Here is an 18,086-nt window from a genome sequence, read left to right as displayed (position 1 = left end):
CAGACAGGGCCGCTCTGCTCTCTTACTCTCTTCCCTTCTCCTCTTAGATGGCAAGGGCAGTGATACATCGTATAACATCTCTTTTGTTCCTACTTTTGGGGACACTGAGTGGTTTTATTCCTTTGAACTTAGCACCTGCTATTTTGGTACAGTAGACATTAACTAATGCCCATTCATTTGCTTTCACCAAATAATTTAAACAGCACAAGGTATCTAAAGCTTCGCTGCTTCTCTTGGTCCAGAGAGAAGATTGCTGTTGTTTGCCCGCAGGGAGTTCAGGGTATGTAGCCATGAATAGTCAGGTCCTTTGGCAGCTGTAGACCTAATTGCCCGGACCGTTTTATCAACATGTATTTTGAATGTATTTACTTTCCAATTTGTGTTTTCTTGTGCATTATTTATGACCCATGCTTAGTGCCTTTAGTGCTTGCTTGATTCACACTGAAGGTGGACCTCTGTTTACAAAATACAGAGGCTCAGAAGACCTGAAAAGTGACTTCCAAAGTCCATAGAACTGGAACATTTTAGAATTGCGATATGATACAGTTCATTAGATTCCAAAGTTGAGCTTTCTGAAGTTTCTTGGAATTCTCCAGAAAGCCTTCACTGTAGAAAGAGAAACTTCTTCAGGGCCCCATGATCAGCAGGGAGATCTCAAGACACGTGTACCCCCACAATCTGCCCCACCCTCGTCTGCACTAACAGTTACCCCAGGGTATAGCCATCTAGCTGCCCCTCCTTCTTTCTAGAGTACCCCACAAAGCCTTCCGGAGACACCTCACCCCTGAAGAAAGCACAGCCCTGTACCCCAAAAGAAACCCAAGAAACAGATCACTGAAAGCTGGGCATGGTGGCATGTCTGTAAATGCCATGACTTGGGAGGCAGAAGTAGGTGGTGAGGAGTTCAAAGTCAGCTTTGGCTGCACAGACTTGGCCTCAACAAAGGAACCAAGTAACCAACTGAAAAACAGGTGCGATGTTTCCAGTCCCTTTGTAGCTGAAAATATTTCAGTCTTGTTTATAAGACTTACCAAATAGGCCTAAGTAAAACCACAAGAATGCCATGAGTCCTCCCTCACCCCCCCCTTCAAGTCTTTACCCATTTGATAGAGCAGGGCTGCCACTGTCTGAGCCGCCACCCCAGGGGTTCCACTTAAGAAGACTTCAGGCCAGGGATACTGCTGTGTCTTTCTCTACTTCTCCTTTTCCTCCTTTGCTTCCTCCACCCACTTCTCAAGCTGCTGATTGTTGTGGTTCCTTTTTGTGGAGAACACAAAACTGCAGAGATCTTGAAACTTAAGCTGGGGCTTGGAGAGGGCACTGACCGAGAGTAACCCCAGTGATTGGTGCCAGGACTTCCCTCCTCTGCCTTCCTCTGTTGCCTCCCGCCCTCCTCCTTCTCTCTCCTCCTCCACTCCCAAGCCTGGTTCCAGCAGGCAGGCAGTAGAGAAAGGAGGGAACACTTCATTGGCCAGGAAGACCCCCAGGGTTAGGGCTTCTCTTTACCACCAGCCTCTCTCTGCCTGTGGTAGGTTTCTTTAGTTCGGGCACAGAGGCCTGACCCAGATGTACAGCAAGAAACCCGGGATTGTGTCTCACTCTTTGCCAGCCCACGGAGGCATCTCATCTATTTGTTTCTTTTAGACGCCAACTTCTTGTTTTCCCGTTCTCCTCCCCTTTGCCCTGCTTCACTGTGCTCAAAGCCCCAGGGACGCAGTAGGCCGCTCTTTGCCTCATAGGCCCATCAGGAAGCTAGGTTCAGCCACTCAGGTACTGTGGTCCATGTTGAAGGGGTTGCACCAAGAGAACTTATTTGGCCTTTCGTTGCATATAACTTTCTGTCATGTTTTGTGACTGTTATCACACCTTCTCTTGTAAATACTCCAAGCTTGTCAGCTCTTGATCTTGCTTGAGTGTGTGTGTGTGTGTGTGTGTGTGTGTGTGTGTGTGTGTACATTTTAGGTCAGAGGTCACTTAGGGATTTAGGCTCTCTCACTGAACCTGGAGCTTGCTATATCTAGATATACCAACCGGCCAGCAAGCCTCAGGTATGGGCCTTTCTCCATACTGTGATTGCAGCCCTGTTCCATGGTGCATGACTTTTCACATGGGTGTTGGGGACAGAAGTTCAGTTTCTTGCACTTGCCCAGTAGGTGTTTTGTTGAGTGAGCCACCTTCCCAGCCCCACTGTCGAGTTCCCATCTGTAATCTTTGCTTTCCACACCAACCTATGTATGTAATTAGTTCCATTTTATTTTTAAAACATTTTTGCATTTTATTTATTTGTTTTGTCTGTGTTGGGGTGGAGTATGAGGGGTAGCTTGTGAAAGTCAGCCCATGTGGGTCCTGGGGATTGAGAGTGGGTGGCCAGATTTGGTGGCAGCTGCTTTCACGGCTAAGCCCTATCTTGATGGCCCTAGCTCCATTTGAGGTCTAAGAAAACTGAGGCCAAGAGAGACCAAGGAAAGGAGCCAAGTGAGGTTCATAGTCACAGAGGTGGGGAGGGGCAGAGCCGGTATTTGAGCTCAGCCTTTCTGATATCTATCTCCAGTGCTGGATCTCTTGGACCATGTGTCCCTCTCAGATAACATGGAAAATAATTTTTCAGGGAACATTTTCCCCAACCACATATTCCACAGATAATAAAAGCCAGTCCATGTCAACTCATTTGGTTGGCGTTGGATGACTGAGTGGCCGTGTCTGTCCTAGCAATTGTCCTTTGTCTTCTCTAGAATGCCTGCTGTGTTACTAGTCATTCTACTTGTGTCTGTCCTTGCAGTTGCCAGACAATGTGATCCTTCTTGTTGGTTCTCTATAAAATGTTAGGTTCCTTTTTTCTTTTATCCTCCATCTGCATCCTCCTTCCTTCTCTCTCTCCTTCCTTTTTTGTAGTACCAAGGATTGAACTGGGGCTTCTGCATGGTAGAAGAACGTTCTACCCCTGAGCTATAGCCCCTGCCCATTTCCCCCTTTTTCTTTGTGCGACAAAGAGTTGTTGAGTTGCTGATGCTGCCCCGGAGCCCCAGATAGCTGGGCTATAATAGGCCTGTGCCATCAGCCTTGGCTTTTACTCATTTTTTCATGAAGTTCTGAACAGACTCTTGAGTGAGCCTTGGCCCTTTCTTGTAGACAGTATTGGCAGAGGAAAAAAAAAAAAAAGAAAAGGAAGAATAGTTCTGTCCCACCAGGGAACTCAGCCAGGCAAATTCATAATACATGCATAAATCTGTGTGCACACACATGTGCACACACAGACACATCTTTCCAGCTGTGAATTTGACACCCCGTGTTCTTGGCAAAGTTCCTTCTCTCTGTGTCTATTCTGAACACAGCTGCTCAGTTAATGAGGGCAGCGTCCCTGAGCAGGATCAGATTAGCAGTTCTTTAAGGAGCGTGTCACTCAGCACAGGAATTTCCCTGGCTTGCACGGACATTGCTCACTCAGCCCTCGCTGTCAACCTGGGGAGGTGGCTGCTACTGTCCGTGTTGTTGTTTGCTGGTTTGTTCACTTATTTATTCTGGTACTGGGGATGGAACTCACAGGTTCATGCCTACTAAGTAAGTGCTCTGACCACTGAGACACACCCACAGCCTTCTCAAACTTTTATTTTGAGGCAGGACATCTCTCACTAGGTTGCCCAGGCTTGCCTTGAACGCCTCTTGTGGGCCAAGAAGACCTTGACTTTGTGATCCTCCTATTTCAGCCTCCCCAATAGTTGGGATTGTGTGTGTGGACCTGTGAGGCTGTGTGTCATCACTTGACTCGACCTCCCTCTGATTTATTTTCCTGAGCTTCCAGCCGCTGCCTCCCAGATGTATCTCTTCCCTTGGGCTGATGAAACCAAGTGGGCTTGGGGACAGTCTAGCCATCTTGACCCCAATTGTTTCACTTTCATGTCCTGATTGGTCTTCTCCCTTCCCACTACAGGATGCATTTTACCTCTTCAAAACTGGCCATTTCCCAGGTCACGTCAGCTCATTTTACATTCATGCATTAATATCCATCCATCCATCATCTGCTCATTCATCTGTCTACACTCCCATCCATCCATCTACTCATCTGTTTATATATCCATCTATTCACCCATCCATCCATTTTCACCTACCTACCCTTCCACCAACCCATCCATCCATCTATCCATCATCTTTATGCCCATCTATCCATCTACTCATCTGTCTTTTTATTCACCTGTTCACCTACCCACTCACCCACTACCCATCCATCTATCTGTCCATTCATCCTTTCATCTACCCACTCATTTATCTACCCATCCATCCACCCACCCACCCACCCACCCATCCATCCACCCACCCACCCACCCATCCATCCACCCACCCATCCACCCACCCATCCATCCATCCACCCACCCATCCATCCATCCATCCATCCACCCACCCATCCATCCATCCACCCACCCACCCACCCATCCACCCACCCACCCACCCACCCACCCACCCACCCACCCATCCACCCACCCACCCATCCATCCACCCACCCACCCATCCATCCACCCACCCACCCACCCACCCACCAACCCATCCATCCATCCACCCACCCACCCACCAACCCATCCATCCATCCACCCACCCATCCATCCATCCATCCATCCATCCATCCATCCATCCATCCATCCATCCAGTGTCTTCACTCAAGAAGAATAGCTGTTTCAGCCATCTGGCTTGGTCCATTATTTTCCTTTCCCTACCCAGCTAGCTGCATATTGAAGACAGACACCAGCAAGGATAAAACCACTCTACTCTGAACCTGTGCCATTTCTTTTCCAACCTCTCTTGTCTTCCTCCTACTCCTCAGGTCTGGGACTTTGTGGAATTTGTTCTCTCTGTCTCTTTGTTCATGGATATATGTTGAGAATTTACTGTGTAGCCCCATGAGTACAGGATTTGTCGGGGTCTGCCATCGTGAGAGGGACTATCCTCACCCCACTAAATTCCAGGGGTGGTTGATTTGTGGTCTAGATGTGGTCTAGAACTATAGCCTGATTTCCTTCATGAGATCCTTGCAGATCATGTCATCTTCCTCTGACTGCTTTCATGGACTAACTTTCTCTGGTTTTCTCACCCTTCTGCTTTCTGTAATTTCTGCTCCTCTTCATCCCTCTTAATAATAACCAAGAAAAACCCCTTGAGGACAGATCTGTGTTCTCATTTTTTTTCTGCGTATTGCTATATAGTATAGAGTAAATCCAAGTAAAACAGCCGTTGTAGTGACAATGAATATATTACCATTTAATAAGCATTTGTCACTAGTCAGTTACTCTTTGCTCTGGCTTACAAACATCTCTAGTCTCCAGGTCTTCGAAAGGTAGATTCCGTTATCTTCCTATATAGATAAAGCATGGCCTCTCCCAGACAGTGAATCTTCTTACGGCTATACAGCTAACTGGTAGCAGAATACACTACTACATTTCAGGTTTTATGACCCCAAACTCCTTTTTGCCCATAGAATTTTGTCTTGAGGTGTGATCTCTCTTTGTAACCATTGGCCTGAAACTTACTCTGTAGCCCAGGCTGGCCACTAATTTACAATCCTCTGCCTCCCAAGTACTAAGGTTACAGGCATGTGCCAGCACATCCACCTATGTTTCAAACTTGGCTGGGATTTTTTTCATTGGTTTTGTTTTAATGTCTGAGACCCCAAGCAGTTTTGGGGTGCGGTCTGGGCTTTGGGAGTTTTTAAAGCTCCCAAGTGGATCCGGCAGCATCCAAGGTTGAGAACTAGCACACCACACAGTTTTGCCTTCCTGTGTATATGACTTGCAACTGTTGGTGGCGCTATGGCAGTAGAAGATACTGTGTGTATATCCACGTGACCAGACTGTAAGTTTTCGTTGTTTGTAGCCAGGGATCTTTGGCCCTCCCTCAGCTTCCCCACCCAGCTAGTCAGCCATACCACGCTCATGCACTTCCAAGGCCTGTTGACTGTTTAACCGGCTTCTTGGTTTCTGTGTCTCATTCCGGGGATAGGCAGTTGGAGTTTGATCACATCCAGCTGTTTTATTATTATTTTTCCATCCGAAGAGCCTGTTGTATGCTCCAATCCTGATGACAAAACAGGAGCATCATATAAACATGCCAAGTGCGTTTACTGGTCTCCAGAGTGTCGCTGGGTGACCGAGACCCATTGAAAGGGCAGCCTGGGTCAGCCGAAGCCCCGAAGGAGGGAGCCGTTCTCAAGTGTCCAAGTAGGATGCTGTGTACTGCTGTGGCTTTGCTTAGGAGGAATTTGTGTTCAACTGTTTGATCTGAGTTTTAGTTCAAAATTTATATTGTTCTACCAAGGGGACACAGAGGCCTCTTGAGACCCTCATTTTATAGGTAAGGTCCATGGAAGTTTAAGTAGGTCAAACAACCTGGCAAATAATGAATACAGAACCCAGGGTTTTTGATTCTCTCTCTCTCTCTCTCTCTCTCTCTCTCTCTCTCTCTCTCTCTCTCTCTCTCTCTCTCTCTCTCTCTCTCTCTCTCTCTCTGTGTGTGTGTGTGTGTGTGTGTTTTTACTTATATTGCACATACTGAGCCCCAGTTCTATCTCTTTAAGTTATAAGCATGTCTGACTTTCATTAAGCCTCAGCTGAAACCTTCTGCCTCCCTCCCTCTTTCTCTCTCTCCCTCCTCTCTATCATGGGAATGCTGGGGTGTTCGAGATCTTCTTGTGTTTGGGAAGACAATTCTAGTGTTCTAGGGACGGTCCTGACAGCCTTAGCTTCTTCCTGGACCCACTAAACAGAAAGACCTTTCTGGAATCTTTCTGGTAATCTCTAGCACTTATTCAGCTGACATTGACAACAACAGGCCTTGTTGTAGGTATTTGAATGCAGAGTTTAATGCATGCAATATTGAAGTAAAATAACATGTCATAATATATGGCTTCCAGGTCCCCAATATTGAAACTCTTAAGGCAGCTTATTAAAATGAAGATTTGTGGGTGATCTCTCTTAGAACTACTGGTTTAGAACCCAGAGACTGAAGTTTTCGCATGCCCCATAAGTGAGACTTAGGACTCTGAGGCTTGGCAACCTCAGAATTGCATTCAGTGGTACCAGTGTGGGGTCTTGTATGATGGAAACAGTGGACAGGTGACAGCTTGCTGGGATGCTGATTTCGAGGAGGAGGAGTACTGACAGGCAGAGGAGCCTCTGTGGAGCAAGGCGCACAGGCGTTGAGTAGAACCACTTCTCCATCTGTTCTTTCTGGAGCTTCCTGAGTCAAAATCACCAAACATTGCTCAAGGCAGAAGATTCCTGGATCATGGCGATCTATTGAGAGCCTGCTTGGGCTGCTTGTTTCCATGTAGGGAAACCCTTTTAGATTTCAGGATAAACTGTCCTCATCAGTGCACCCTGTAGTTTTGTTTTTAGATGAAACAAAACTTATTCTTCCAGTAAGTAATTTGTAAAGTTTGCCCTCTAGTGGTCAGATTGTGTGTTTGCCTGTGGGTCACCATTCTGCAAATACTGCCTGCCCTTGGTCGCAGAGATGATTGGTTTTTGTTGTTTGTTTTTGTGCTTGGCTTTTAAATTGCAAAAAAAGAATTCAGGTTATTAGAAGTTTAAAGTGGAAAGGGAAGAGAAATAGAGTCGATAAAATAAGGCAGGAAAATGACGGCGTGGCAGAGTGAGAGGGTCCCACCCAGCTTCGCTCAGAATTCCTTTGCTTCAGAACCGAAGGACCTGAGGCTCAGAAAGATGTTAGAAATATTCAAATGGCACCATTCATACATAGCCTCCCACCAGAGACTAACATTCCGAATTCTTGATCAGTGCCTTTTCTACTTCATGACCCTGGGCTGAAGCCTCTCCTGGATGTACTTGGTGAGCTAATTGCTTAACAGAAATCAGCTTGAAAGCCCTTAGAAGTCAATGCATTTAGTGAAGGGTCGGTTTTAAAAGATAAGTTTACATGTTTCCCTCCGTGTTTGGACTTGGGGCTTTACGGCTCTGTGTCCCATGGCCGCGTGTGTAAAAGCACCTGGATATGCACCAGAGGTTACCCCGGTGATTCTTGACAGTGTGGTCCCCATACCGCAGCACCAGCTCCACCTGGGAGCTTTCTATATGTGCAGATGCTCTGGCTGTATCACAAGCGGCCTGAATCAGATGCTCCGGGGCTGTGTCCAGCGGTCTAGCTGAAGCAACCCGTCGAGCGATTCCAATCCTCAGAGAAGTTAGAGAACCATTACCGGCTGATTCAGGAGATTAGCCCCTGTGGCTTGTGGAAATAAGGCCTTTGCAATTTTCAGTTTTAGCCACATGACGGAGCACTGGGGAGTCAGGAGCAGCAGGGCTCATGTCACAAATCTCAGGTAGGATGGATGAGATCATTTTAAAGGTTTGGTTTCTCCATGGGAAACAAGGGAAGACCATGTGTGTGACAACACCGTTATGCTGTTGGAGTGTGGGAACACACACTGAGTGTGGCTCAACATGACATCGGAAAGTAATCCTTTCCTGTCTTTCCCAGCGAGACAAAGCTCCTGCAACTCATTTCTCAGCGTAGGGGAGCCAGAAGCCTGTGGTCACCCATCCGTTTACAACGAAGCAATCAATATTCTATTCTTCTCCTTCTGCCCCATAGTGGTTGAGCCTTTTTAGAGTTATTAAATGTAAACAAAACACCATTTCTTGATAGATTTGAAGCTCCAGGATTTCCTGGTGGACAATGAGACCTTCTCTGGATTCCTTCATCATAACCTGTCCCTCCCAAGGCCGACTGTGGACAGCCTGCTGCAGGCTGATGTCAGTCTCCAGAAGGTAAGCAGCCGCCTTCTGCTCAGTCCGTGGGCCCGGTCACTGTTCAGTTGTTGGAAATAAATAGAGAAGCAGCTGTGAAGGAAGTAGTTCGAGCTCACGTGTATTTTCACCTCTTTTTGTACTCTCTGCTCCAGTTGGCATGGATACACCCTACAGGGAGTGGAATGTGTCACCCAGCATCAGGGCCAGCCTTGAAATCAAGCTGATTTTGTGTTTGTCCTTTGGCTTTATAATGACTTCCGCCTAAGGGACTTATATTTGATGTTAAGGTGAATTAAACATTTAAAAAAAAACAAAAAACCAACAAAACAGCAACAACAACAACAACAACAACAACAACAAAAAAAAAAAAAACCAAAACTTAATTTTGAAATAAGAGCCAGATTCTTGAACTGGAATCTGTCACAAAAGATTAAACAAAACACCCTATGCTCTGTTCTAAAGATAGAGAAGATACGTAAAGAAAAGTCTATTAAAATTTGAAGTGTAATATTAGTGTTTACATGGAATTTGCATTTTAGGTTCCTAGAGGACTTTCCGGGTATCAGTTATTCTCATACAGCTCCTGGGCAGTGTGCATGACTATAATAAAATCAAAGCCTTTTTTTAAAAAACTGTATTCTCTGGCAGAAAGGAGAATTGACCCTACACATGGCCTTATGCCTCTATGCTGGCTTGACTTTGCAGTAAGCAGTAGTGGAGTGTTTATGCTTGAAGAGCTCTTTGCTTCACATGGCTGAGAATTTTTAAAATTAGAAAAATGTGCTTACTGCGTGCTCTTATGAAACTAGGAAAATTATGCCTTGTGTTTACCAATTGTGTGGTTGGGAGGTAGGCCAGAGGCAGCAGGCTTTTGAAATCGTTGCATAATTTCCATTGCCCCCTGCCAATTTCATATCTGTTACATGCCATCGGTTTAAAATAAGAGGCATCCTGGGCAGGTCTTTGCATGGATTTAGAGTTTCTGTGTTGTCGGGGTTCTTCATCACAGCATGGTGACAAAGACAGGAATAAGCCTGACGGGTGCTTGAGTATCGGGCAGAAGTGAAAATGGAGTGGAACCCCATGGAGGGTCAGATCCTCAGCAGTGCTTACAAAACTGCGTGGGCGTTGAGAGAGTTCGGGTCCGTCTCTCACATTGCTCTTCAGGGTGGATGCATTCATTTAATCTGACACAGGGGTTGGTAATGTTGTAATAAAGAGCCTGAATCATTCGTTCATCCGTACAACAAAGGCCGTTCTAGTGCTGTGGATACAAATATGTACCCCGTAAGCAAAGACAGCTGCTTCTTACCACAGACACTTCTGTCTGCTGGATAGTGAGGCTCAGATGTATACCTAGAAAGGCCAACCAGGTCAAAGTGCACGACCAAAAAGAGGTTCCCTGGTGAGTTTACTATCAAGAAAACAGGTACGAATAACTTAGAACTGGCCTACTGAAGACTTGGTAGAGCCCTGCTTTTCCATACTTGTTTTTGGGGGCAAGTAAAACAAAATATTTCCAATCCTGGCATTCCTTGAACATGGTTCTACACATTTGTTGAATATCTATACAGATTTACAATATATATATATATATATGTATATATATATATATATATTTTCTATGATTGAATCGAATTTCCAATGTTATAAATTCCTGAATAGTTAGGATGACTTTAATGGTTCCAGGGGTTTAGACTCTGGGTTTCCATGAACTGAATCATATATTCCAGTCACATTGCAAAAAAGACTTAAGGATTTCCCTGTGCTAGAGGGACAGCAGTGTTCAGATACTGAGTCACGTATGCAGTTCTGAAACCTGTGGCAGATCGTGTCTTGATTTATCCCAGGGTTCAATAAACAGACCTCACCTGTGGGGTGACCGCAGCGGCGGTGCGCTGCTTACCATTGCCCAAGCTGTGCTGATGTGACGCGCCCCCAAAGGCTTCCAGCCCCCAACTTTCCATCTTCACCCTTCTTTCTCTTCTCTCCTTACGCAAAACCCTTCCAGGTATTTTTGCAAGGCTACCAGTTACATTTGGCCAGTCTGTGTAATGGATCAAATCTAGAAAATATCATTCGGCTGGGTGGCCCGGAAGTGTCTGCCCTTTGTGGTTTACCGAGGGAGAAGCTAGCTGCCGCAGAACAAGTGCTGCGCTACAACATGGACATCCTGAAGCCGGTCATGGTGAGTGGACGTGCCCTGTGCAGAGGCTTCAAGCTCCAATGCCTGGGCTATGTGCAGTCTTTTCCTGGACAACATGACTTGTTTTTGTCGAAACTTGGGGCTGGCTGGGACTTGGTGATATAAATTATATTCGTATTCTAAGTGTTCTTTCAAATTTCAGTCCACTTCCCAAGGGGTAAGTTGGAGAAGAATATTCTGGGTGTGGCTAAGTCCAGACCCATGGTCTCTTGTGCCTGTTTCAACTAGAGAAGACCCATCTTTCACGTTTCTAAATATTGTGTTTCTGAGGAAGAGTTCACTCAAAGAAAGATACACACATATAGACACACACACATCACACACACAAGCGCATGCACACACACATGCACGTGCACACACCTTTTAAGACGAAGTCTTGAAATGATTAATAGGAGATGGCTACTTACTAGTATTTTTAAAACCAGCAGAAGGGAGAGATGTGGTTAGGTAGTGAAACGTTGGGATTGGGTAAGACCACATAAAATCAATTAGCTCATCCAATAACAAAATTGTATTAGGAAGACACATTCACAAACCATAGCCAAGAAATCCAAGTAAGCCTGGGTGTGTTGATCATCAGGGTTTTGCCTGTAGAGATTCTAGAATAAATCTTATCTCTGAGTTCTTAAGATTTCTCAAGAAATGCCTCCAATGATATTCTGTAACACCCAGCACTCTGCTTTTGTTTCCCAGAGAGAGCTGTTGTGTCTGTCAGTTCTCTGAAAAGACATGTTCTTTGTTCTACTCAGGTGATGTGTGATCACATTGAACTCTGTGAAGCTGGATTTCACTATGGAGAACTGGGCACTCCTCGGGGGTCCTAAGATGCTCAGTTTCCATCAGGATCCTGAGCCTCGGTCATGCCTTGGAGTGGATTTTAGAACTAGCTCAGAGTAGACTCTCTGAACTGTGAAGAAGTTCTTGCATGCGGTCTTAACCCTAGCTCTCTAGCTGTTGCCTGAGGCGGAGGTGGTAGCCAGACTGTGGGTTTTTTCTAGGTGCGGCTGTGGTGTGCACACATGCCAGTGGTTGTCACCAGCTTAATGTTTCCTTACTCCTGACATAATTAATTCTGTTTCAGATTTTTAAAACCTACAAAGTGCTTGCTTTGTGATTACACTGGTTATAGCTTCTGTCCCTATAATTTCAAGTAGGATGTATTTCTGTGTTGGAGACGTTTGCGTGTGCTCCAGGCAGCAGCGCTACATAGTTAGGTAAATGGACTTCTGATCTTTGCAGACTGTTGACGTTTTTGTGAGACATAGAGGGTCAAGGTTATTACAAATGTGTGAAAGGTGTGTTCTGGAATCGTGCTCTGGGGCTGCTTTGCTTCATTATAAGATACAGAGGTAAGCATTTGTCCTTCAAATTTAGGAATTATGAGCTATTTTGGAAGACACAGAAATTGATTCTGGTGTCCATCCATCTGCTTTCCCTTCAAAATACTCCTTGAACACCTGTGGTGTTTACAGCCCAGTCCAATCCCCCCTTTCTTAGAATGTCGGAACTACCTTCCCAATAGAATGACCCCATGACCTCACCGTCTGTCCCTTAACAGCTCCGGTTTCAACTTGGAATTCATCTGTTTCCTCCTAAAGATCAGTGTTAGGACTCAGAGGTAGAATAAACAAAGCAATCCTGAAGAATATGTCAATGAACATTGTTGGTCCAGATACTGCCAAAATCCCGAAACAAAACCTACCAACCAAGCTCCAACCTCCAGATTTACTCATTTAGCGATCAGTATTTATTGAGTATGTCTTAGGTGAGAATTGTTCTGGGTACCCTGCTTAGTTGAGATTCTCAAAAGGGTGGCTTTCCAGTGAAGACAGAGACAGATAGGTGCATAGCCTTCTGTGTCTAGGGTGAACTCATGGAGGTCATGAACATACTACCAATACTGAGTGTCCAGAGATTATACAGTACTGAGTGTCCAGGTGGATTTGGCTGTCCATGTGGGCTAGCATAGCAGGTGAACTTCCTTTGCCTTCTCTGAACTTTTTCTTGATGTCCCTTCCTGCACATTTCCCAGAGACAGGATGGGAGCATGTGGGGATCTGTCTGCCTCCCCACTACAGCCTCCACTTCCCTTTGCTCTGTAGGAGAGAGCAATGGTATTGGAGCAGCAGAGTTGGCCGGAACAATTTACTTGCTTCAGTTGTCAGGGTCCCTGCTGTTGGCATTGGCTTTGTTTTTCCTTTTGCTTCTGTGGACAAATTACCGTACACACGGGAGCTTAACAGTGCCTGTATTTATTAGCTCACAGTCCTGAAGGGTGGAAGTCTTGGGTACCTTGGGAGTGCAACTAGACGGAAGTCGAGGTGCTGGCAGGGTTTTGGTGTCTTTTTGGAGACTCTGAAGACAGATTTGCTGTGAGCTCATTTAGGGTACCAGCTGAGTTCAGTTCATTACAGCTGTAGGCCAGGAGTCCCTATTCCGGCTTTTGGCCAGGGGCATGGGTCTCTGCTTTTAAAGGCAATGCTGTCTCCCTCATCCTTTCATACATCTCTGCTGAGCTCCTGGGCTGAGTCTCTTCTGCCACAACCCTCTGTCTCCAGGCAGAGTTCTGTGCTTTTGAGGGCTGCCGTCATTAGGTCCTCCCATCCAAGTAGTCCTAGATGATTTCCTTGTTTTGAAGTCCATATACCAAATTACCTCCATGAAGCACGTGTTGCCCCATTATATAATGTATTCACGGATCCCAGATTAGAGTGTGACTATCATTAGGGAGTAATGCAACCCCCGCAACTACCTCTGGATTGGAGAGTGTATTTCAGCATTTCTTTGCAGTGCTCTCTAAGTGCCCCAGGCTTTTATTGATCCCTCTTTAAGTCTGCTTTTTCTCACTCACTCTGATGCATGATAAACAGTACCCGTCCAGGGTTCTGATGCACAGTGGGAAGCAGGGCATCTCTTTTTGAAATATCCATCCAACAAAATCCGACTGTTTAGTGTTGGTCTGCTCTCTATTTGTACTTACTTGGTTTAGGAACTGAGGTTCACGCGTGGGCAAGGCAGACGAGATGCCTGTGGAGTTTTCATTCTAGTGGGCTTTTAGGACCAACTTTATTGAGGGGGTAATTTTCCCTTTATTTTATTTATTTTTTTATTTTGTCTTATTTATTTTATATTCCAACCAGTTCTCCCTCTGACCCCTCCTCCGGTCCCCCTACTCCTCCCCTCTAGTCCACCTTCTATATACTCCTCCCAATGGGTAAAGACTATAATAGGGAGTCAACAAAGTCTGGTACATTGAGTTGGGGCAGGACCAAGCCCCTCCCCCTTCATTAAAGTTGAGCGTAGCATCTCCTACCATAGGGAATGGGCTCCTGCAAGCTTGCTCATGCACAAGGGATAGATCCTACTGCCAGGAGCCCTTCAGATAGTCCAGTCTTCCCCATTATCTTCTACATACAGAGGGTTTAGTTCAGTCTCCTATAGGCTCCACAGCTACTGGCCTAGAGTTAATGAGTTAACATGAGCTTGGTTCAACTGTCTCTGTAGATTTCTCCATCCCCATCTTGGTCTCACTTATTTATGATGTATTCCCTCCTCCCTCTCTTCGAATGGATTCCCAGAGCTCAGCTTGGTACTTGGTTGTGGATCTCTGCATCTGGTTCCATCAGTTACTGCATCAAGACCATGTGATGATGGTTGGGGTATTCACCAATCTGATTACAGGGGAGGGCCGGTTTGGGCGCCCTCTTCACTGTTGCTAGGAGTCTTAGCTGGGGTCATCCTTGTGGATTCTTAGGATTTTCCCTAGCACCAGGTTTCTCCCTAACCCCATAGTGGCTCTCTCTATTCGAGACAGCATAATTGAGAAGTGGGGATGAAATGAGGCTTGTCCTAGATTGTTTGGGGCTCTGGTTCTGGGTCGCTTTTGTCTCAGTGATGTGGGAATGCTGTCTGATTCTTGAGGTTGGAAGGCTAATAGTCTATGACATTATGGTATTTAGTGATGATCTAAATATATCGAACAATGCATGCTTTCCCGTTAAGCTAAATAACAGAAAGTACAGTCCTTAACTAAGTAGCTTATTTTTTCTGTACTCCTTTCTTTACTCCGTGCAAGGAAATCCCTTTCTTAGGGTGGACAATGGTGGACAATAGGGACTTAATTGAATTCATAATCAAGAGGATGTTCTCAGTCAAGAAGACACAATAGGAATTCTGGGCTGTGCATTCCTGAGTGCTTTGAGTGCATTGCTGGAGCTTTTCGGAGCAGTGTTGTGGCAAACTTTGCCTTCCTTGGGGGTGGGGGGAGTGTGAGCCGGAGGCCACAGTGACTGGCAGACGCCTTTGTTTCTTAGGTTAACTGCATTTAATGGAATTAGCTGCTCTTTAGAGCTGATACGTAGTCTACCTTCCTTCAATTCCTTCATTCACACCCGTCATCCCGCCCCATTTATTGTAATTGTTTTGAGTTAAAGGGAAGCTTAGCAAACATTTCAAATGTTAAAAAAAAAAAAAAGGAATAGCAAAAGGAAGCAACATCATCAGTGGGTCACTCTCCACCGGAGGTCACCTGGGGAACCCTATCTGCTTCCTCAGAGGCAACCCCGATTCTGAAGTTGTATTTTTTTTTTTAACATCATGCTGCACATATTAAATTCTGTGAACAGCAGTGAATGGTATGGGCTTGCATGTGTTCACCTGTATACATGTGTGTGCTGGGCTGCCCCTGTTCTTTTTTGTGAAGCTCTGTGTTTTTGAGATTTATCTATGTTGATCGTGTGGGTCTGGTTCATGTTAGCTGCTATCTGGTATTCCATTTTATGCTAAAATTTTTTAAAATCCCATTATTCTAGTCTTTGACTTAATTTTTAAAAGTCATTTGTGATATCATTTGATATACAGATTTTTTTTTTTCAGTTAAGATGTAAATTCACTTCCTTCTTCTGGTTGGATCCTATTTTTATATTTAAATCCTTTATTTAAAATTCTTACCCCAAGTTCATAAATATATTTTCTAATATTTTCTCCAATTTGTTTTAAACTTCCAGTTTTCCTTCAGCTCTTTAATCTACCAGGAATTTATTTATGAATAATGAGGTGGGATGGGAAACAGGACTATCCAGCAGATCCAGGAGTCACTATCAAATGCTTTATCTTTTGGCTGTCAGTTTGAAACATTTCATTCTGCTGATTTCCATCAGTTCCATCTCTGTATCCTGTAATATCCAGGCAGAAAAAAAAAATAAAATGAGGTCTGGAGCAAAAATATTTAGATAACCCAAGCTTGAGACTGATGCTGAATTTGAATTATGTGAATGAATTTTTAACTCTTATTACATCGGTCTGTGCCTTGAACATCAGTTTGTATCAGCTGCAGGTCGTTGATATTGTTCAAGTATACAGAACATCTATTTAAAAAATATTTTGAGGTTACATTTTTGTTTGTGTGTGGCACTCACATGCCACGGCACACATGTGGAGATCAATCAGAGGACAGTTTGTGGGAGGCAGATCTCTCCTTCCACCATGTGGGTCCTTGTGGTCAGGTTCAGGTAATGAGACTTGGCAGTCAGCTTCTTTGCTCATCTCATCAGCCCTGAATTTTTTTTTAAACTGTTGTGAAAAGTTCTTCACACTGGCAATGGACCATATTATGTATGGATTGGTTTAGCCAATAAGAGGCCAATACCTCAGTGCATCAATTAAGCCAATAGACCACAGTTCAGACTATTGACAGCCAAATCATCTCATCAGACATTGCTCATGGAAGGTCCAGAGTTTATGGCAGAGGCAACCAGGTCCTTGTGTTTGCATCTAAGGCTCGGCACACTCAAGGTTACGTAGGGAGGTGCAGGGTGCATGCCTACAGTGTTTGAGCTGTTGAAAAAAAAAAAAAGAGAATAAGCTTACCCTAAACTGTCCAAATTAAAAGCCATAGAGGGGAAAATCATCACTTATGAAGATGCAGATTTGTTGAGATGGAGAAGCCTCTTGGGACCGACTACACCATACCACTGAGGGTAGAACTATCTCCTGCATTTGGTGTCTTGTAGACCTGATTGATTGACACAGAGCAGAGCACAGAAGAGGGCAGTGTTGTCTTGAGGACTGGGAAACCCTGCATCCAAAGACAGCTGGTAGTACGCGTTGAGGAAGGAAAGAAGAAGGGGAAGATGAAATTGTTTATGCTTGCTGAACAAAGAATTTAGTGTCCTGCAATTCAGTGTTTAGGAAACTGTGATGTGCAGCGATTACTCCTCTGTGGCAGAGTAGCTGAGGGTATGGAGACTTGCGGATTTGAGTCACTTGCCTAGGGTTCTGTAGACCTCAAAAAAGAAATGTACCCACCTACATTTCAGATTTTAGAAATGCGTTAGATTGACAAGTTTGTTTTGCCCGGTTTATTTTTGCTTTATAATCCTGAACATCCGTCATCATGGGGGTAGGCCATGATAAACACAAAACCATTTTACCTCCTGCCGCTTCTGATTAGGACCTCTCAGTATGTAAGTGTCTCCCCGACTGTGGGAAATCACAGGTTCAACTTCCATTGTGCCGATCTTCAGTTATAAAGTGACTCCACAGAGAGAAAGTGAAACAGAGCTAGCTGCCCAGTGTTTCTGTTCCTGAGTCCCTCTCTCTGGAAGGAGCAGCCATGGACGTGATCTGTGAGTTGTATCACAGATGTCCCTGAGTATAGGTAGCGTTTACGGGTGATCACCAGTCCCGTGGAGGACTGAGTACAGGAATTCTGGGGCTTGATTCTCCTTCCTAAGCCCTCCCAGTCGAGCCCAGATGTCCAGCTGTGCCCGTTCTTTCATAGGCAGATTTTCTTAGAAATGGGCTTCCAGGATGGTGCCAGCCACTATTCTGCATTTGGAATTTACTTTAAAACAACACATCAAAAGATACCGATCAAAGATCATCTCCACTGCTATTTCTTACCTATTTTTTCACCGTTAGTCCTGTCTACCTCTGGTGCTTTCCCTGTAGCTCCAGTGTTAGGATTTTGCAGCAGTCTCTGACATGACAAGTGTTGTCAGAACAGTCTAAAATTCTCTAGGTGTTTGTTACAATATTGAATAAAATGAAACAGAATTCATAAAAACATGTAGAAATCCTGCATCACCTCACTCTGGAGATTTTTCTTCCAGGTCCTTCTTAGCCAT

General features: G+C 44.9%; 1 protein-coding gene across 3 annotated transcripts in view; it reads left to right on the top strand.

Annotated features, from left to right (window-relative positions):
- Abca1 (ATP binding cassette subfamily A member 1) overlaps positions 1-18,086 on the top strand; it is a 117,516-nt gene that overhangs the window by 43,184 nt on the left and 56,246 nt on the right. For all 3 annotated transcript variants that reach the window (XM_038347246.2, XM_038347245.2, XM_038347249.2), the window contains 2 exons: positions 8,650-8,771; positions 10,765-10,941. In XM_038347246.2, coding sequence (XP_038203174.1) covers positions 8,650-8,771; positions 10,765-10,941 — 299 coding nt within the window. The remainder of the gene's footprint in view (positions 1-8,649; positions 8,772-10,764; positions 10,942-18,086) is intronic.

Source organism: Arvicola amphibius, chromosome 11 (genome assembly GCF_903992535.2).
Source record: "Arvicola amphibius chromosome 11, mArvAmp1.2, whole genome shotgun sequence".
NCBI lineage: Eukaryota > Metazoa > Chordata > Mammalia > Rodentia > Cricetidae > Arvicola > Arvicola amphibius.
The sequence above is the reverse complement of the archived record's forward strand: the minus strand, read 5'-3'. Positions and strand labels throughout refer to the sequence as shown.